At 40.3% G+C, this 21,955-nt stretch overlaps 1 protein-coding gene across 3 annotated transcripts in view; it reads left to right on the forward strand.

The window, feature by feature from the left end:
- smarca1 (SNF2 related chromatin remodeling ATPase 1) overlaps nt 1–21,955 on the forward strand; it is a 105,163-nt gene that overhangs the window by 42,471 nt on the left and 40,737 nt on the right. For all 3 annotated transcript variants that reach the window (XM_072595286.1, XM_072595288.1, XM_072595289.1), the window contains exons 7-9: nt 1,387–1,566; nt 4,308–4,463; nt 17,811–17,942. In XM_072595286.1, coding sequence (XP_072451387.1) covers nt 1,387–1,566; nt 4,308–4,463; nt 17,811–17,942 — 468 coding nt within the window. The remainder of the gene's footprint in view (nt 1–1,386; nt 1,567–4,307; nt 4,464–17,810; nt 17,943–21,955) is intronic.

The raw sequence follows: 21,955 nt of genomic DNA on the forward strand, positions 1-21,955 counted from the left end.
GTGGTGGTTGATGGGAAATGTTCATCTTGGAGCTCAGTTTCCAGTGGTGTGCCACAAGGATCTGGTTTGGGGCCAGTGCTGTTGACCGTTTTTATAAATGATCGAGAGGTGGACGTAGAAGGATGGGTTAGTAAGTTTGCAGATGACACTAAGGTCGGCAGAGTTCTGGATAGTGCCGAAGGATGTTGTGGGTTATAGAGGAACATAGATAAGATGCAGAACTGGCTTGAGAAGTGGCAAATGGAGTTTAATGTGGAAAATGTGAGGTAGTTCACTTCGGAAGAAGTAACAGGAATGCAGAGTACTGGACTAATGTAAAATTCTTGGCAATGTAGATGAACAGAAAGATCTGTGCCCAGGTGTATAAATCCCTGAAAGTTGCCACATAGATTGATAGGGTTGTTAAGAAGGCATATGGCGTGTTGGCATTTATTCATAGGGGGATTGAGTTTCGGAACCCCGAGGTCATGTTTCAGCTGTACAAGACACTGGTAAGGTCGGAACTGGAGTGTTGCAAATATTTCGGGTCACCGCATTATAAGAAGGACGTGGAAGCTTTGGAAAGGGTTCAGAGGAGGTTTACTTGGATTTTGCCTGGTATGGAGGGAAGGTCTTACATGAAAGGGCTGAGGAAACTGAGGCTGTTTTAGATGGAGAGAAGAAGATTGAGAGGTTAATTGAGACATATAAGATAATCAGAGGGTTAGATAGGGTGGACAGTGAGAGCCTTTTTCCTCAGATGGTGAAGGTTAACACAAGGGGACATAGCTTTAAATTGGGGGGTAATCGATTTAGGACAGATATCAGGGGTAGTTTCTTTACTCAGACAGTAATAAGGGTTCAAAGTTTGTGAGAAGATTTGTAGCTCGGGTGCTTGTTGTTGTGGTTCTGTTCACTGAGCTGGGAATTTGTGTTGCAGACGTTTCGTCCCCTGTCTAGGTGACATCCTCATCATGTCTGCAACACAAATTCCCAGCTCGGCGAACAGAACCACAACAACAGGAGTAAGGGTGTGGGACGGCCTGCCTGCAACAGCAGTAGACTCATCGACGTTATGGGCATTTAAGTGGGCATTGGACACACATATGGATAATAATGGATAATAGATGGGAATCAGATTAATTTCACAGGTCGGCGCAACATTGAGGGCCGAAGGGTCTTTACTGTGCTGTAACATTCTCTGCTGTACGCTCTATGATAGTTTCCTATCTCTCATCATAAAAATGAAGGATTGTCATTTTTTGACTTCTTTACTTTCATGTGTTGGATATTTTGCATTGGTTTTGATCTTAAACCTTAGAATTCATTTAGCAAATTGGAATGATTTACTATTTTGAAAATAATTCCATTTCTAAAATTTTACTTTTTTTTATTTTAAAAAAATAGGGTCTTGGTAAGACACTACAGACCATTGCATTGCTGGGTTACCTGAAACATTACAGAAATACACCTGGACCACACATGGTTTTGGTACCAAAGTCCACGTTGCATAATTGGATGAAAGAGTTCAAGCGTTGGGTTCCATCACTTCGTGCAGTTTGTCTTATTGGAGACAAAGATCAAAGGGTAAAGAAATTTATTTTCGGAATATTTCTGAATACTCCCTGTATGTGTATGCTTTTCTATGGGACACCATTTAATATTTATAGGAGTCTGTTAAATTCATGATTGCTAAAAATTTCCATGTGTGTGTCCCCCCTGTTCAGTTTTCTCCTACTTTTTTGAAGACACTGACTCTCACCTCCAATGCTCTGCTTAATGAATCATTCTTCATATGTGAAATGAGATGGAGGGTGTTGGCAGTCTTGGGATCATGAAATCATCATTGCTGAGTCAAACTGTCTAATCACCCAATTTTAGCACAATCACGCTTAACAGCAGTATCACTAGATCTGTCAGCATGGAATTTATGGCTGACACATTTTCTGCTCCTGCGCAGATATTGGTAAGAACAATTGTTTCCCTCACACTGACCCGCCTGAGAACAAACTCAGCACAAACTAATATTTGAAATTGAGATCTACTGATCAATGTTGCTCAGACCACCCTTGCCAACTCAATGATTTTGTGTATGTAAGCACAGGTCTACCATATCATAATCATAACCTCTTTTAGTTGAAGAATATGCTTATTACTTATTCACGGTTATTCCCTTGAGAACTGTAGGAGCTTTTCACACTTCTTTGAGTATTTACAATGATGTTAAATCAAACAGTGTGCTTTTGAATGATTTCCAGTGCTTTTGAGCTGATCAGAGTGCTGCTGTTGCATAGAAAAGGTGTTGCTTTGCTCAGAGATCAACATTTGCAGATGAAGTAAACTTAGAGGGTGTCGTAAATTGTGAAGGTGATGGTCGTCAATTTCAGCAGATCATTTAACTGGACAGGATATTGATGTAATTTATGTAGAGAAATGTGAACTATGTTTTAGAGGAGGTATGAGAATTAATATACACCAATTGTTAATATTTTAAGATATACAGGATATAAATAGATTCAAGCAAGTATTGGATACAAATATTTGAAATCTAGTGAGTAAAGCTACATATTTTTAAAGAAAATGGAATGCTAGTTTAACAATTAGGGTTGTAGAGTACAAGCCTAAAGGGATAATGCTAAACTAATACGATTCATTTGTTAGGTTGCATTTAAAATATTGAATCATGTTAGAGAAGAAAAGGAAGATCAGAGAAAAAGTGCAGAAGTGGGCTTTAGTTACAAGGAAGGAATAAAGAAACTGAGATTCTTTCATTGGGTTTTCAGAATAATATACAGAAATCTAAATTGAAAACTGCTAAAATTACAAATAATTTTGACCAGGCAAGGAGGGGAAAAAAATGCACGAGGTTCGTAACCAGACAACTCAAATCTAAGATTATCTTCATAAAGAAAACAGAGATTAGGAAAATGTGGAGATGCTGGTGTTGGACTGGGGTGGACAACATCAGAACTTATATGACACCAGTTTATAGTCCAACAGGTTTATTTGAAATTACAAGCTTTCGGAGCACTGCCTCTTTGTCAGGTGAAGTGAGGAAATGCATATAGGCACAGAATTTATAGGCAGAGAGATCAATAGGTAGAAAGATCAAAAGATCATACAAATGACGTGAGTGGAGTAATGAACAGTAGGTTTCTGCAGATGATCAAAAAATATCAGACAGTGTGAGTAAAGTGTCAGCAGCTGAATAGTAATTGAGGGGGAGGACCTAGTATCCAATTAATTGAGGCAGAGAGATAATTAGAATAAATTTAAAATAAGATGGTCCTGGAGGCAAACCAAACAGGTGGAATAACCCGATAGGTATAAAAGTCTCATGTCGAGGGTCTCATCAAAGTAACATATAATCCAAAACTGAACAAACTAATTAAAGTAGAGGTATCATAACGAGTTATCAAGGTGATGGTGTTAAAATAGGACAGTAAGGAAGATTTTACAAATACAGAACAGTATGATGGGTTACATGTAGTGTGACATGAACTCAACATCACAGGAGATTATGATAAATTAAGGTTTGCCAAAAACAAATTGTACAGGGTATCAGAAGTGATGAGGGAACTGAATCCATAATGTCTCTTAAGGAGATAATGTGTAAATGGAATGAAAAGAGATTTGAAGATTAATAAAGAAAAGGACAGGACAATGGGCTTAAGTTGAAGTGGGCACCACAGATCAAAATGCCCTTTTCCCTATGCCATAAACTTTGCATAGCACAGAAGATCATAGGTTCAATTGTTCATCTGACTCAGGTTGGCGAAGGCTTGTCAGAATGCCAAAGAGCTGCACCCACTGGTCTTTGTAGAGAGAGAGGAGGCAAAATATCAACCAGAGTATCTACTCCTCACCTCTGCTCTGGAATACATGTCTGACTGCAGTAATAGAACAGACTTTAATGCCAACACATGCTGCCTTGCATCACGCATGAATGATGATTTTTTTATTGCAAAGATCTGTTAAGAAGTTGACATTTTCATTACCTCTTAGGACTTTTAATATAAAATTGTGGTAGTCAAGCAGGAAATTGGATAGTAATTTGCGGACGTTTTCATGAGATGTCATGGCATGACAAATCACTTGCTTTAAGAGTGGCCACTTGAATGAACGACTGCAGGGTGTTGAGTAACTGGAGCTGGAAATCCCTTTCTCAGTACTGCTGAGTGTCTTCAAGAGATGAGAAAATGGAGGGGATCAAACAATCAGTAGTACCTTTCTTCATCTAGAAATATTGTGCCTCTGCACTGAAGGTATGATGAAAGATTTATAACCATGATAATATTTTCATCAAGACTTCTTTGACTTGAAACCAGGCTGCCTTTATTCGAGATATCATGATGCCAGGCGAGTGGGATGTCTGCATTACATCTTACGAAATGGTCATAAAAGAAAAATCTGTTTTCAAGAAGTTTAACTGGAGATACTTGGTCATTGATGAAGCTCATCGAATCAAGAATGAAAAATCCAAGGTAAGAACACTACCCTATGATGCTAATTCCTAAGTGTAAACTTCATCTGAGCAACTAACTGGATAGACAGTGAAATGAAGGGGAGGTCTCCAAGGGACAGGGGACATTTTTGAATGCTGAAGGGATTTCACTAACATTGCAAGGCTATGTTGCAAAAAAATAATGAACAGGCTTGTTTGTATCTTTTGTGAAAAAAAGATTAAGGTGTAACCTAATGGAAATTTTTTAGAGAACTGAAAATGACAGAAAATGGAAATGGTATAATAATAATTGTAATAGCGTAATGGAAAATAGGTAGTTGCCACTCAATGGTGAGATTCAAAGGTTGCTATTTAAGGCTTGATTTAAAGAAGACAAAAATGGTTCTCAGTCTTGAGATTCTGGTTTTCTCATTCTTTCTGTATTTTATCACCTTCTGTGCCATTGGTCACACCACAAGGAGGGGAAGGTTCTGCCTTTTAGCCCTAAAACTAATTTATTTGGATTCTGCCAGTAGGCATTCGATGCCAGACCTCAACTTAGCCTTGGTAGCAACACAGACAAAAGAGCTGGACTGAACAGGTGAAGTGAGAATGACTGCATTTTCATGAGAGCATCATTTGAAAGATTGTGGCATTAAGGGGCTGACAGTTAAATTGAATTCAGAGTGAAAATCCTTCCCCTGATTACCCACGTTCAAAATACATAAGATGGCAGGTAGATTCACCTCTCCCTGCTGCCAACACCCTTGGTTCCTCCTGAAAATTAAATCACAAGAAAGATCCATTTGAAAAAAAGTCATCTCTCTGTAGAGGAGAGAGGCATAATCTGTGAAGAGCTGCTCCAGTCGGAGATTCTGTTCCTCCCTTGCTCACAAGTCATTCACAGATTGGCGCTCTCAGAAACTTGTTACTACTTCGGCGACAGAATCTATGTTTTGACAAGCGCCAAAGGTGGGAGGAAGTGCCCGGTGATTGGAGGAGCTGATAGGCGTTCTGTTAGCAGCAGAGATCTAGGAGGAGGCTGGAAGTATGAGTACTCAGAGAGGTGAGTATCCATCAGGGCCAAGTCCAATTTTCAGCAAGGAAGAGAGCAGAGATGGAAAAGAAATCAGACCACAAATGAGAGCTCAGAAAATGTTCACAGACACGAGAAGCTACTTTGATATGCTGCAACTGCACCTGCTATTTAATATTGTCTCTTCTTTAAAAAAACATTATGTTGATGGTACACTTTGTCAAACCTCAGGGACTATATAATTATGTTTGAACTGTTGCATTGAAATGTGTGGTGTCTGGATAGGTATTTTGTTGAATTTTTGATTTTAAAATAGTTGTGTAACTCAAGTGTTGTCAGGGCATGTATGACCTGAGTGATGACCAGGAGCAGGAAGGACAGTTGGCAGCTACGTTATTCTCGATAAAATCGTCAAATAGCCTGAGAGAGATTGGGTATGCCTTTGATGTTTATGTGAAACATAAAGCTTTTACTGCCTCTTGAGATTTAAAGAATGTTTGGTTCATAAAAGTCACAATATATTGGTACTGTGCAGGGACTCAAACTAAAATGTTACAATGGCTGTTCAAGCCTTCATTAACATTAAACAGTTCAAGATGGCATTGCTGAATCTAGACTAAGGGAGCATGTGGTTTTTGATGGTATTTTAGCAAAAAAAATTTGGCTGTGCTGAAACAAGGAGTGAATATTGTAAATGGTATATGGTGAGGAAGAGGGTCTGATTACGGTGTGTGTGATCCAATTTTTGGAAAGATCCTATAGAAGAATTGTTTTTATCAGAGATTATTTAGTGCATATTATTTATAGATTTTAATTTAAATGATTTTATAATTTGTATGTATACCATCTTTCGTATTGTGCTGTCTGTTAAGAAAGAAATCCTATGAATATTCAGCAGACTTACAGGTAATGTTACAAGTCCGCATCATCCAGTGAAGGAGATAGAAAGCTAGAAAAATTTATTCTTAAAATCAAAAATTATTAGATTAGATTGGATTCCCTACAGTATGGAAACAGGCCGATCGGTCCAACAAGTCCACACCGACCCTCCGAAGAGTAACTCGCCCAGAACCATTTCCCTCTGACTAATGCATCTAACACTGTGGGCAATTTAGCATGGCCAATTCACCTGACCTGCACATCTTTGGACTGTGGGAAGAAACCGGAGCACCCGGAGGAAACCCATACAGACATGGGGCGAATGTGCAAACTCCACACAGACAGTCGTCCAAGGTTGGACTCAAACCTGGGACCCTGGTGCTGTGAGGCAGCAGTGTTAACCACTGAAACACCGTGCTGCCCTTGAGAATTATCCTTGAGAATGTCTCAAAAATAAACTATTTTGACCCCTGGACTGGAGTCACAATCAGTACAAGGTAAGAGGTCAATCATTAATCTAAGGCACTACTGTAGGCATTCCTCAGAGCAAAGTCCTAGGCTCAGCCTTTTCAGCTGCTTCACCAATGACCTTTCCTCCATTATAAGGATGGGCCAGGATCCTGGAACTCAGTCATTAATAGCACCGTGGGAATACTTTCACAACATGAGTGATAGCATTAAGGAGTTGCATTGCTGTGATCATCTTGAGGATAATTATGGATAGGAAAAAAATGTTGACAACATTCCATAAATGAATAAAAAGAAAATCTCTGTAAGGTATTTAATCAATAATAGGCCTGTCTGTGGCACAGACCTCTCAGTGGAGTGTTTTCCAGGGTGTATGTGGTCAAAAGTATAAACTGGTTCTGCAGTTTCTTAACAAAGAATGAATTCCAACTTAAGATGACCTGATAAGCCACGTTTACCATACTGTAAGCTGGAGAAGAAAAGTCCATTGGAGAGTATATATGGTACGATAGATGGATTGTGTAATTTGGACAACTTTGCTATTAAAGGATTTGGGATTCTGGATTTGTAGTGCTGGAAGAGCACAGCAGTTCAGGCAGCATCCAAGGAGCAGCAAAATCGACGTTTCGGGCAAAGCCCTTCATCAGGAATAAAGGCAGAGAGCCTGAAGCGTGGAGAGATAAGCTAGAGGGGGGTGGGGGTGGGGAGAAAGTAGCATAGAGTACAATAGGTGAGTGGGGGAGGGAATGAAGATGATAGGTCAGGGAGGAGAGGGTGGAGTGGGTAGGTGGAAAAGGAGATGGGCAGGTAGGACAACTCCAGACAAGTCATGGGGATAGTGCTGAGCTGGAAGTTTGGAACTAGGGTGAGGTGGGAGAAGGGGAAATAAGGAAACTGTTGAAGTCCACATTGATGCCCTGGGGATTCTGCTGCACGTGGACCTCAGAGGTCCATGTGGATGAAAAAGAAGTAAGAGGGATCATACGTTGGTACACATAGTGGCAAAAATACTAAACAAATTGCTGGATGACAGATGATATTGCTTTGTCCATTTCATTGGCCGGTGTCTCCCAGATGTGAAGAATTGATGTTTCGTTCTTGATGTCAGGCTTTGGTGTTTTAGATATCCTACTGGTCTTCTGACTTCAATTATTTTATTATAAAGTTTACTGTCACATGTACTCTCATGAGTACAGTGTAAAGTTTACAAGTCACCACTTACAGTGCCATCTTGGGTAGAAAGGTACTTAGGTACAGCATCTTAGTTACAGAGCAGAAAATAAGGAAAACAAAGTTTAAAGTTAAAAACTTAAACATTATTGTCCTTTTTACTAAAAAATAGAAAAACAAACAAACACAGTTTACAGTTTAACTCTCCATAAGCGCTTTGCCATGTTTGGCTAGCAATCCTTACAAGGGCTGCACCTCACCCACCTCACTTTCGAATTTAACAATGCGAAAATGGACAGAATTGTGAGAGGTCAGTGGTAAAGAGATTCCCGATGTCAAGAGCAAAAAATCCCATCCTACAACCAAGACAAGATTCTCACTAGTGAACAGTGAGAGGCCTGTTTGCCTGCATTAGCGTCCTCAATTATCATGTCATGTAACCTCATTGACATGCAGTTTCCCAGTCTTCCACCCATTGGATCGAAACGAGACGGTGACAATTTCGGATGTGGTACTCAGTGGTTAGCTGGTGACTCCTGCTTGCTCCTCGTACACCCAGCTCTCTGTCTTTGATGCTAGGCACCAACATTTTGTGGCCCGCCATGCTGATAGTGACTGTGACTCACCTGCCCTCCACCAGGTTCTCCAGGTCCCTGTCGGCAAAGTGAGGTGGCAGTTGCCCTCAGTTCAACATGTCACTTACCAGAGACTATGCAAGGCAGTTGCAGACTGCAAGTGTTTGACCGGTGTACAGGTAGCACCCAGTGCTGGGAACCCCTGGAGGTCCCAGCAGCAGACAGTACATCCGCCTGTAGCATGTGGGAGAATTTAACAAGCAATACAGTATAGGGCTGTTGTGTACGTAATAAGAACTGTTTGGGATGATGGCATGAGAAACCTCACAGGGTTCATGTAGAGAAACCTCCATGAAACTCAACAGAATTGACACTAAATATATGGCCGTTCTTTTACTTTCGCTGGGTCAAAATCCTAAAATTCCTTTCCCAATGGTATTGTGGGTCAACCTGCAGCATGTAGATGTAGCGGTTCAAGAAGGTAGCTCAATATCACCTTCTTGAGGGCAGTTAGGATCAGGCAAAAATGCTGGCCAGCCAGAGATGCTCAGGTCCCATGTCCCACAACTGAATAAAAAATGATATAAACCATTGGCATATTACATTACTAAACTGAACTAAAATACTGAACACTTCATAAACTCCTCCTTTACACACAGAGAGATGAAATAGTACGGAAAATAGCTATTGGCAGAGGTAGAATAATCTGGAAAGCCAGTTCTTTGCATTCCCAGTTTCGATGTTGACATGATTTTTCTTCGACTAGTCAGTCATTCAGTTGCCTTTCTCTGGAAGATTTCACTAGTTTTTAAAAAGTAAGAGTGACTGAGTTGTCTCCAACTGCTGCAGGATGGATAACTTGCTTTCTTCAAGTTTGAACTGAGTCTTTTTATTGCAGAGCACAGGCAGCTTCTGCTGGGCGGGAAATAGCACAGTCTTCTCTGTCTTTCTTTCTCTGTGTTTTTGTCTCCCAACAGTCAATACCAAGTTCCTTACTGCAAAATTATGCAGCCATCCTGGTCAATCCCTGATTTCCAAACGACGATTCTTAAAGGTAGAACATTAAAAAATAATTGTCGTAACAGGAGAGACATAAATTGACCAGTTTTCAAAGAATGACTGTTCCTTTATACATGAGTTTTAGCAAAACATTTGCAATTCCGATCCATGCATCAAATTCATTATGATACAACATTGAAAATGTATTTGGTTATAGACTAGGAAAAAAAATGTCCTTGAGGACTGGAGGTAGCTGATGTCCCCCTGTACAAGAAGGGTAGTAGGGATATTCCGGGTAACTACAGACCAGTGAGCCTGACGTCAGTGGTGGGGAAGTTGCTGGAGATGGTACTAAGAGATAGGATCTATTTATATTTAGAAAAGAATAAGCTTCTCAGTGTTAGGCAACATGGTTTTGTGCGGGAGAGATCGTGCCTTATCAACTTAATAGAGTTCTTTGAGGAAGTGACCAAGTTGTTAAGTGAAGGAAGGGCTGTTGATGTATATATGGACTTTAGTAAGGAATTTGATAAGGTTCCCCATTGTAGACTAATGGAGAAAGTGAAGTCACATGGTGTGCAGGGTGTTCTAGCTAGGTGGATAAAGAACTGGTCAAGCAACAGGAGACAGAGAGTGGTTGTTGAAGGGAGTTTCTCGCAATGGAGAAGGGTGACCAGTGGTGTTCCACAGGGGTCAGTATTGGGGCCATTGTTGTTTGTAATATACGTAAATTATCTAGAAGAGGGCACTGTTGTTATGATCAGCAAGTTTGCAGATGACACAAAGATTGGTGGAGTGGCAGAAAGCATAAGGGACTGTCAGAGAATACAGGAGGAGACAGATAGACTGGAGAGTTGGGCGGAAAAGTGGCAGATGGCTTTCAATCCAGACAAATGTGAGGTGATGCATTTAGACCAGTCTAATTCGAGAGCGAATTATACAATGAATGGAAGAGCCTTGGGAAAAGTTGATGGGCAGAGAGATCTGGGAGTGCAGATCCATTGTACCCTGAAGGTTGCTGCACAGGTGGATAGAGTGGTCAAGAAGGCATATAGTATGCTTGCCTTTATTGGACTGGGTATTGAGTATAAGAGCTGGCAAGTCATGTTAAAATTGTACAAGACATTGGTTTGGCCACATTTAGAATATTGTGTACAGTTCTGGTTGCCACATTACCAAAAGGATGTGGACACTTTGGAGAGGGTGCAGAGAAGGTTTGCGAGGATTGTGCATGGTATGGAAGGTGCTAGCTATGAAGAGAGGTTGAGTAGTTTAGGTTTATTTTCACTAGAGAAAAGGAGATTGAGGAGGGATCTGATTGAAGTTTACAAAATCAGGAAGAGTATAGACAGGGTGGGTAGAGACAAGCTTTTTCCCAGGGTGAAGAATTCAATAACCAGAGGTTATGCTTTCAAGGTGAAAGGTAGAAAGTTTAAAGGGGATGCACGCGGCAAGTACTTCACACAGATAATGGTGGGCATTTGGAATGCATTGCCAGCAGAGGTGGTAGAGGGTAAGATGCGTCTGGACAGATGCATGAGTAGGTGGGGAGCAGATGGTTACAAATGCTTAGGAACTGACTGACAGGTTTAGACAGTACATTTGGATCGGCTCAGACTTGAAGGGCCGAAGGGCCTGTTCCTGGGCTGTAAATTTTCTTTGTTCTCTTTGTGCTCTTAAACAATGCTCTGCGATTGGTTCACTTTGTGGCTGATTTTTAAAATTTCAGTAGTGGAATGTTTCAAATTGCCTGTGTTTTATTTGTGGGAATCTTGGATGTAATAGACCAATTCCCCTGAATGTGGTGAGAGGGCAGTGCAAAAGGATCAGTCTGGAAATTGCAGTGAAGTAACTTGCCGGTTTAAAGTGCTACAGGAGAAAAAAAAATGATTTGGGTTTGCAAGACATTAATACAGTTTTCTGTAATATCGGTAAATTCGTAGAAAAGAAATGCTGTACCTTAGAGTTAATTATAGAGTTTAGTTTAGTTCTTTACGTTGCAATTGTAATATTTCAAGCAAAGAAGGAAGGGCACCACTGCCTCAGCGCCAGGGGCCCAGGTTTGATTCCAGCCTTTGGTGACTGTCTGTGTGGAGTTTGCATGTTCTCCCCATGTCTGTGCGGGTTTCCATTGGCTTCCTCCCACAGTCCAAAGATGCGCAGATCAGTTGGTTTGGCCATGCTAAATTGTCCGTAGTATCCAGGATGTGCAGGTTAGGTGGATTAGCCACGGGAAATATGGGTTTACGAGGCTTGGCCTGTGTGGGCTACTCGAGGGGTCATTGCAGACCCAAAAGGCCGAATGCCCTCTTTTTGCACTGTAAGGATTCTGTGATTCTATTCTATGATTCTAAAAGGATGTCTGTTGTAAATGCTTAACTTCATTGGTTATTTTGCTCTGATTTTCAAAGTAAATTTTCTTGATAATTCTCATTTTAAATAGACTCTGATGCAATGTTGTACTGTGCTCAAAGATTGCTTTTGTAATTGCTTAGTTCAGTAGCTCATAAGAAACTGAGACTTTTTTTTCCATTATGTCCCCGAACATGACAAAAATTTAACTTACTCTCAAAGCAAGGGCAGATACATTCAAATGAACGGGAATTGGGACTCAACCGTGGAAGTGATTTCTGAAAAGAAATAAAATTATCTCGAGAATAGAAGTCTGTCGTCAGACCGGCTTAAATCTTTTTGGACTGTGTTGGTTATGTGCTTGTGCTATAGCTTAATATCCCCCATTTCTTTCATAAATGGGACACCTATTGCTGATTGTCGACAACGATGATAATGGCAAGACTAGGGAAGTAGAGTTGAGAGATTTAAGCTAGGAAGCAAGAGGAATGATTTTTTAACGCAGGCTATAGAATGTACTTGAAGGGTTAGGAATTAATTGTAAAATATGCCAACATTTACAAATAGTTACAAAGATAGTTGGAGAAATGGGAAGTAAAAGGATATGGGTAAAAGGCAGGTACATGTGATTAAGATTATTGATCATGTGGAAAATAAACACCAACACACACATGGCTGTGTGTTAGCTGTGGCCCCTTTGCAACCTTCTGAGTCAGAGATTATCATTTCCTGTATCACTGCACAACTTATTACAAAATGCGAGCTGATTCGCCAGCACAAGAGGACTGCTACACTATTAAAGGTACTTTCTTTTGGATACGATGTTAAACTGAAGCACTGTCAGCCTTATCAAGTTGACCTAAAATATTGCAAACAATAATTACTGTTATGCAAAAATCAAAACGAAATGATGGTGTAATTATGATGGCAATGTAAATGCTGAACCCTGTGAAGGAACATCAAGAAGACATAGCTTAGGTTGAGAGGAAAAGGAGGCAAGAGACTGATATGATTTTGTCAAGAAAATGATCTAATAGTAACAAACACCATCAATAAGCAAGCACTGCAGAATTCACCAAAGATCCGAAGGTAACCCACGACTATTTCGACCTCAAAGGACAAGGGCAGCAGATACATGGGAACACGACCACCTGCAAGCTCCCCTCCAAGCTACTGTGAGATATTGTGTTATAGATATCTTTACTAACTGACTCACCAGCTCACTGTATTCATTAATAACGTATTCCCATTCATTAATTAATTCATCATACTTTACTAATCCGTTGTTTACTATAACATATTTTCATTAAGTCATTCATAAAACGGCATTCTTGCAGTGCATTTTACTATTGCAAAGACTAAATTAAAAGTCCCTTCCAAACCATTACGGCTCCTTCACACCTTCAACCCTTATCAGACCTATTTACATCAAAACCTACCCCTGAATAAATATCAAAGACTACTCAGAAACAATACCTTCCCCACACTGTGTCTAGACCACCTACCTGAAATTATGGAAAAATTATAATATTAATCAGCCCTTACCAACCATCTCTCAGGACCTGAATAGATTACAGAACATCAAACAGTTTCCCTAACTAGTAAATGCAATAAACAAGGCCACTCTCCCCTTTACTGTCAAAACAGTGCTTCTGTGAAATTGCATGAATGAATGAAACTCACTCCGACAAATAGTAAACAAATCTCAAGACCCAGCTGCAATAATCCGTTTAATATCCTTGATTCTTTTATTAAGCACACGTATAATTTCTAATTTATTCAGAGCACATAGGTCTCATACTTTTACCAACTTAAAAACTAAAAGGACTAATACCTCTCAAGTATGCAAGGAAATCGGACAGACATTCTTAATCCCATCAGAAGTAACAGCCAGCACTTAGCAAATGTTGAAACAATCTCTTGCTTACAAACTTTTGTGTATGATAGATAAAATTATGTAGAACCATAGTGATAGAAATTTAATATTTGCAAGAACTGTGTATCAAGAAGCTGCTGTAAGAACTTCAGGATTCGATCGTCACCTGGAGCTGTGCTACTACAGTTGCTGAATAAAGATGTTGATTTCGCCACTCACCGATTTCATTTGTTATTTGGACATGTTCCAACGCCACTCACCCTCCTGACTTGGAAATATATCGCCATTCCTTCACTGTTGTTGGCTCAAAATCCTGGAATTCCCTCCCAAAGGGAATTGTGGGTCAAACTAAAGCCCGTGGACTGCAGTATTTCAAGAAAGCAGTGCCCCACTACCTTCTCAAGGGTAACGAGGGAAAGGGCAATAAAAATGCTGACCAAACAGCAATGCCCACATCCCACTCGTGAGTGGGAAAAAAAAAGAATGTACATTTGGAGAAGTCCAGATTATGGGCACAGAAATTAAATAGATTGTGTGATGTGAAACACTGTTATAGGAACAGTGTAAGGGCATTCACATATTTCAGGTGCAAATTTCAATTCAGATCACAGTCTTGTTGTGGGAAAAATTAACACAAGATTGAAAATGCCAAGAAAAATAAAGATATGTGACCGCTTTGACATTGATATGGTGAAAGATGAGAACATCAGAGAGATATTCGGCTTTAAAGTTTTAAAAAGAAGACTGTCTTAGGAATGAGAAAACTGAACAAACATGAAACTTAACAACATGCTGCGGAAGAATGGAAAAGAAAACAAATGAATGACATAAGTTTCTAGTGACGATGATAGAAATGGGGAAGAAAAGCTACATTTGACTTTGAGGAAAAATATTGAATGCATGTACAGTCAGTTCTTCTGTAATGCGATGGTTGCATTCTTGTGCAACCCTGTGTTATTGAAAAATCGTGCTTAAAGTATTGGTGATATAATTGCATTACAGCCAATGCATGTTTTAAAAGTTTGCGTTGTAGAAACAGCGCCCCCAGTTTGTCAATCGCATTATGGCGAATTCGTGTTAATGAAACGTGCGTTTGAGCAGAACGACCTGTATGGAGACTAAAGAGAGTTGGTTGGTCTAACAAGATGTCTGATGAAGTACAGGAACAGGAAATATATCATAAAATGAAAGCTACAGACTAGGAGGTGAAATCTTTGGCTGTTAGAAAGAAAAGGATAATACAAAGAATGGGTGCATAGAAGATAAACGTGGTAAGATATTGTTTGAAAAGGACGGAGGAGCAAAAAGATGGACAGAGTATATACATACATTGTACAATGATCCAAATTGTGGAATCCTTCAAAGTATAGAGGCAAATGACCAAACATTATGATATAAGAGGTAAAGAATGCTTTGAAATTGATGAAGACAGGAAAAGCTTCAGACATGCGTGAAATAACATCAACACATGAAAGTTCTTACAAAAATTGAAGAGATAACAGAAATTTCCATATCTCAAAAGATATGTTTAAAGTTACTTGAGACATTCGTTATTTGTTAAGATACCTAAGAAACCTAAAGCAATTGAGTGCAATCAGTTTAGGACCACAAATTTAACAAGTCATCTCATTTTAAAGTCATAGAGATGTACAACATGGAAACAGACCCTTGGTCCAATCCATCCATGCCGACCAGATATCCCAACCCAATCTAGTCCCACCTGCCAGCACCCGGCCTATATCTCTCCAAACCCTCCCTATTCATATACCCATCCAAATGCCTCTTAAATGTTGCAATTGTACCAGCTTCCACCACTTCCTCTGGCAGCGCATTCCATACATGTACCACCCTCTGCATGAAAAAGGGAAAAGACTTTGCCTATTTACCCTATCCATGCCCCTCATAAGTTTGTAAACCTCTATAAGGTCACCCCTCAGCCTCTGACGCTCCAGGGAAAACAGCACCAGCCTGTTCACCCTCTCCCTATAGCTCAAATCCTCCAATGCTAGCAACATCCTTGTAAATCTTTTCTGAACCCTTTCATGTTTCACAACATCTTTCTGATAGGAAGGAGACCAGAATTGCATGCAATATTCCAACAGTGATCTTGAAAACCATAATAGAAAGAAACAATAACAAGTCTGAAGCAGATATTAATGAAAAGACTTGGAGTAGAGAGAAGAGAGAATATTTAACCAAAGGACAGCCTTTTAGAATATTCTATTAAATATAAAGAATTAAATATCTGATAGATTTATTGCTGAAGTGTGTGACTTTGATGTTACAAAGATATGAGATTTATCCAGAGTCCATATTGGGATGAATTAGTAGGCTGACTAGAAGCTGTATAGTCAGACATGTTTCAAATGAAAAGAGATATATGACAATGCTGAAAATTAATTAGCTAGTATACAGAACAGATATTCAATAGCAGTGGGCTCTTCCAAAGGTAAAATTTGGAGGCAGGAGCATAACAAGTTTGCAGTGTACCGAAAACTCAGCACCACCTGTAAAATCAGAAGAAGTGAAAAAATATCATGCAGCAAGCAGAATCTCAAAGCTTAGATTAAGATTTAAATTTAAAAACTGAAAAAGATATAAAACAATGGTCATCAAAAGAAATATATTAGAGGAAACTATATTGAAATGGAACAAGTAGAGATCTTTGTCTGGGACGAATGTTAAAAAGGTTTGAGAGAAATCAAAACTAAAGTCTGAAGAAGGACAGTGATAATCAGAAATAATCTGGCAAAGGTGAAGGATTTATTAGTAACCAGCTTGAAATGTGGAAAGCAATCTTTGAGGTGCTACATTCTGTTCACTTTGCTGTGTCCTCAGGAATCTAGACAATAAGTAAAGATCTGTGGAAGGAATCAGAAGCTTTTATGATGTGGATCCTAAGAGGTATGCTAAAAGATTCCATCTACAGACGATGAAACAAATGAAGAGGTGCTACAAACTTCAAGAGTGAAAAGTGATATCCAGAAACAAAGTATGATTCTCAGCCATTTGACCAGAACTAAAAAGCTATGGCGATCTCTTCGAGGGGGCAAAGTGGAGAACAGCAGAAAGAGGCGCCAAAACAAAAGATGGATACCACAGAGAGGTTGAAAACAAACTACTGTGGCTAAGAAAATACCACACAATGACAGCAGACCCCCTGGTAGTAGCCAAGTGGCACAGCACCAGAGGTTCTTCTGGCGACAAGCAGGGGAGCTCTTCCCAGGGTCCTGGCCAGTATTTATCCCTAAGCCAGCATCACAATAGATTGAAATCTAATCATTATCACATTGCTGTTTGTGGGAGCTTGAAGTTCACAAATTGGCTGCTGCATTTTGTACATTGCTTGCATTGATTCAAGATGGTAGTGCCAGCATGGGTAATATTCAGGCTGAGGCCGTCTGCTCCAGGCTGACCACATTCTTTTTCTCTCCTTTGTCTTTTTTTCCTTTTCTTCATCTTTGCGATATCACGGAGAGGCCAGAGCGCTGTTGGCGGCGGCTCCTGACTTGTAGGCCCAATGCAAAAATGCAAGGAATGGTGGCAGAGCAGGGATCCCTGGCTGCAATAGGCCCAGAGTGTGGACTCTTGGTGGTCGTGGGCTGTTGACTGCAGTAGTGTCAGTGCCCAGAACAGGGGACTCCTGGCAGCGTTAGGCCAGAGGAGGGATCTTGCAGAGGTCCTGGAGCTGTGTTTGGGACCCTGGCCAATGAAGATGATTTGTATTCAAGTTTTTAAAATTCTTTTGTACCTCAAAATGATGCCAGATTGCGGCAACAGAACACATTTTCTTTGTATCTCCCTAGATTATGTGACAATAAATCATTCATTCATTAAAACAGTGACCATGTTTAAAGAATAGTTTGTTATGTGTAAACACTTTAAGCAATCCTAGTCTGTGGTAGGCATTGTATCTTTGCACATTTTTTTGAAAAGTAAGTTGTGTGATTAATTGAATACATGTAATTATTCTTGAAATTTGTTTTAACTCTTGTATTTATACAATTATTACAATTTTTCTTTTTCTCTCAGCTCTCTGAAATAGTACGGGAATTTAAATCAACAAACCGTTTGTTACTGACAGGGACACCTTTGCAGAATAATCTCCATGAATTGTGGGCTTTGCTCAACTTCCTGTTGCCTGATGTATTCAATTCTTCTGATGTAAGTTGAGACCTTTTGGTTCTGAATGTACAGTATTGATCATTATATTCTTGTTTCTGTCCTAGTCAACCTATTACTTTTTCATAATTCTGCCCACCTTGCATCATATTCCTCAAGCCCTTCTCTTTTTAGAACTGTGTCAACTTATTCCAACTCCCAAACTTATTCTTCAACTCTTCCCATCTTATGGGCAGATGTATTCTGTTTACTTTGCTTTCCTTTGCTTGGATCAGTTTATGTTGTCTCATGATGAGACTATGATCAGTGTGCATAAAGCTCCCTCCTCAAGGAGCTTGTGAACTGTCTAATATAAAACAACCTGCTTGCTCGGCATCCCATCCCCTTAAATATTCACTCTGTTCACTACCTGTGCACTGTCATAAGACATAGGAGTGTAAGTAAGGCCATTCGGTCCATCGAGTCCGCTCCGCCATTCAATCATGGCTGATGGGCATTTCAACTCCACTTACCCGCATTCTCCCCGATGCCCTTAATTCCTTGTGACATCAAGAATTTATCAATCTCTGCCTTGAAGACATTTAGCGTCCCGGCCTCCACTGCACTCTGCGGCAATGAATTCCACAGGCCCACCACTCTCTGGCTGAAGAAATGTCTCCGCATTTCTGTTCTGAATTTACCCTCTCTAATTCTAAGGCTGTGTCCACGGGTCCGAGTCTCCTCGCCTAACGGAAACAATTTCCTAGCATCCACCCTTTCCAAGCCATGTATTATCTTGTAAGTTTCTATTAGATCTCCCCTTAATCTTCTAAACTCCAGTGAATACAATCCCAGGATCCTCAGCCGTTCCTCATATGTTAGACCTACCATTCCAGGGATCATCTGTGTGAATCTCCGCTGGACACGCTCCAGTGCCAGTATGTCCTTCCTGAGGTGTGGGGATCAAAACTGGACACAGTACTCCAAATGGAGCCGAACCAGAGCTTTATAAAGTCTCAGTAGCACAACGGTGCTTTTATATTCCAACCCTCTTGAGATAAATGACAACATTGCATTCGCTTTCTTAATCACGGACTCAACCTGCATGTTTAGATTAGATTACTTTTTTTTTAGATTAGATTAGATTACTTACAGTGTGGAAACAGGCCCTTCGGCCCAACAAGTCCACACCGCCCCGCTGAAGCGCAACCCACCCATACCCCTACATCTACCCCTTACCTAACACTACGGGCAATTTAGCATGGCCAATCCACCTGACCCGCACATCTTTGGACTGTGGGAGGAAACCGGAGCACCCGGAGGAAACCCACGCAGACACTGGGAGAACGTGCAAACTCCACACAGTCAGTCGCCTGAGGCGGGAATTGAACCCAGGTCTCTGGCACTGTGAGGCAGCAGTGCTAACCACTGTGCCACCGTGCCGCCCACTAAAGGTTTACCTTTAGAGAATCCTCGACGAGCACTCCCAGATCCCTTTGTACTTTGGCTTTACGAATTTTCTCACTGTTTAGAAAGTAGTCCATGCTTGTATTCTTTTTTCCAAAGCGCAAGACCACGCATTTGCTCACATTGAATTCCATCAGCCATTTCCTGGACCACTCTCCCAAACTGTCTAGATCCTTCTGTAGCCTCCCCACATCCTCAGTACTACCTGCCTGTCCACCTAACTTCGTATCATCGGCAAACTTCGCTAGAATGCCCCCAGTCCCTTCATCCAGATCATTAATATATAACGTGAACAGCTGCAGCCCCACCACTGAACCCTGTGGGACCCCACTTGTCACCGGCTGCCATTCCGAAAAAGAACCTTTTATCCCAACTCTCTGCCTTCTGTCAGACAGTCAATCCTCAATCCATACCAGTAGCTCACCTCAAACACCATGGGCCCTCACCTTGCTCAGCAGCCCCCCATGTGGCACCTTATCAAAGGCCTTTTGGAAGTCTAGTTAGACCACATCCACTGGGTTTCCCTGGTCTAACCTACTTGTCACCTCTTCAAAGAATTCCGACAGGTTTGTCAGGCACGATCTCCCCTTACTAAATCCATGTTGACATGTTCTAATCCAACCCTGCTCTTCCAAGAATTTAGAAACGTCATCCTTAATGATGGATTCTAGAATTTTACCAACAACCGAGATTAGGCTAATTTGCCTATAATTTTCTATTATTTGTCTTGATCCCTTCTTGAACAAGGGATCTTCCAATCATCCGGGACTTTCCCTGACTCCATTGATTTTTGAAAGATCTCAACCAACGCCTCCGCTATTTCCTCAGCCACCTCCCTCAGAACTCTAGGATGTAGCCCATCAGGGCGAGGAGATTTATCAATTTTAAGACCTTTTAGCTTTTCTAGCACTTTCTCTTTTGTAATGGCAACCATACTCAACTCAGCCCCCTGACTCCCTTTAATTGTTGGGATATTACTCATGTCTTCCACTGTGAAAACTGACGCAAAGTACTTATTAAGTTCTCCAGCTATTTCCTTATCTCCCATCACTAGCCTTCCAGCATCAGTTTGAAGTGGCCCAATGTCTACTTTTGCCTGTCGTTTTTTTCTTATGTATTGAAAGAAACTTTTACTATCATTTCTAATATTATTGGCTAGCCTACCTTCATATTTGATCCTCTCCTTCCTTATTTCTCTCTTTGTTATCCTCTGTTTGTTTTTGTAGCCTTCCCAATCTTCTGATTTTCCAGTGCTCTTGGCCACGTTATAGGATCTCTCTTTTTCTTTAATACATTTCCTGACTTCCTTTGTTAGCCATGGCTGTCTAATCCCTCCCCGGATAATCTTTCTTTTCTCGGGGATGAGCCTCTGTAGTGTCTTCAATTATACCCACAAACTGCTGCCATTTTTGCTATACTGTCTTCCCTGCCAGGCTCTGCTTCCAGTCTATTTTCGTCAGTTCCTCTCACATGCCCTCATAATTCCCTTATTTAACTGTAACACCACTGTCACTACAATGTTTACCATTCACAGGATATATTACAAGATCTTGCCAAGGCTTTACTTACAGCAACTCCCAAACTTCTTGGCCTTCACCACCTAGAAAGCCAAGAGCAGTCAGAATGTAGGCATTTCACAAACTGCAAGTTCCTCCCTAAGTCAGCCCCTATTCTGACTTGGCAATATACTACTGTACCTTGATTAATGCTAAGTGTTCAAATCCTGAAATTCCTGATCTTATCACAGCATTTTAAAATTTATGTTATTGCACACCTCTGATGATATCCCTTCCTATTAATCTCATAATTGATTCCCTAAGATATAATTCGATATAAAAATATTGTACTACCTTTGTTCTCCAGAAATATAAGGTTCGTCACATGTTTTACAAGAGCTCCCATTTGTACAGGCTAGATTGTCTTATGATAGTTATAGTAATAGTTATAAAATAGTTATTTAAAGATAAAGAAGGTAATAAGAATCTCTTGAAAGCCACATTTATGAAAACAACAAAAGAAGTACTTGCAAGCTAATTTGAGGACTCAGAACCAGGGCTGTTATGGCACACTGATAGTGTTCCTATCTCTGAGCCAGAAAACCCATGTTCAAGTCTGATCTGTTCCAGAGGTGTATAATAACACCTCTGAACCGGTTGATTAGCAAGATCCAAATGTCAAATCCAAATTTATGTTGTGTTATTTGCATACATTAAAATAAATTACTCTTTCAGGCATTTTATGTGAATAAGCCAAACCAATTTAAAACATGAAAAACAAAAACTTTTTCAATTGAAGTGTCCTCACATTTGCCCTGTAATGAAGCAAGTCATAAAAGTGGGTCTATTCCACCACTGAGTCTATGTTTGACTGGGTCACTGTGGTAAATTGCACTTAACAGCTATCGCCAAATGCCTCGATGGTATGATAATAGTGTCTTACTAGCTGGAATTAAATAGAATTAAATAAAAATACCGTACCTTCTTGATCGTTACATACAACTACACTGAGCAATTATTAAAAATAAACTCAATCCTACATCCTGATTACTTTTTCAACACATGCTGAGATCTGCACTTACCATAACCAACTTAACATGCCATACTGTATCC

This window comes from Chiloscyllium punctatum, chromosome 25 (genome assembly GCF_047496795.1).
Source record: "Chiloscyllium punctatum isolate Juve2018m chromosome 25, sChiPun1.3, whole genome shotgun sequence".
NCBI lineage: Eukaryota > Metazoa > Chordata > Chondrichthyes > Orectolobiformes > Hemiscylliidae > Chiloscyllium > Chiloscyllium punctatum.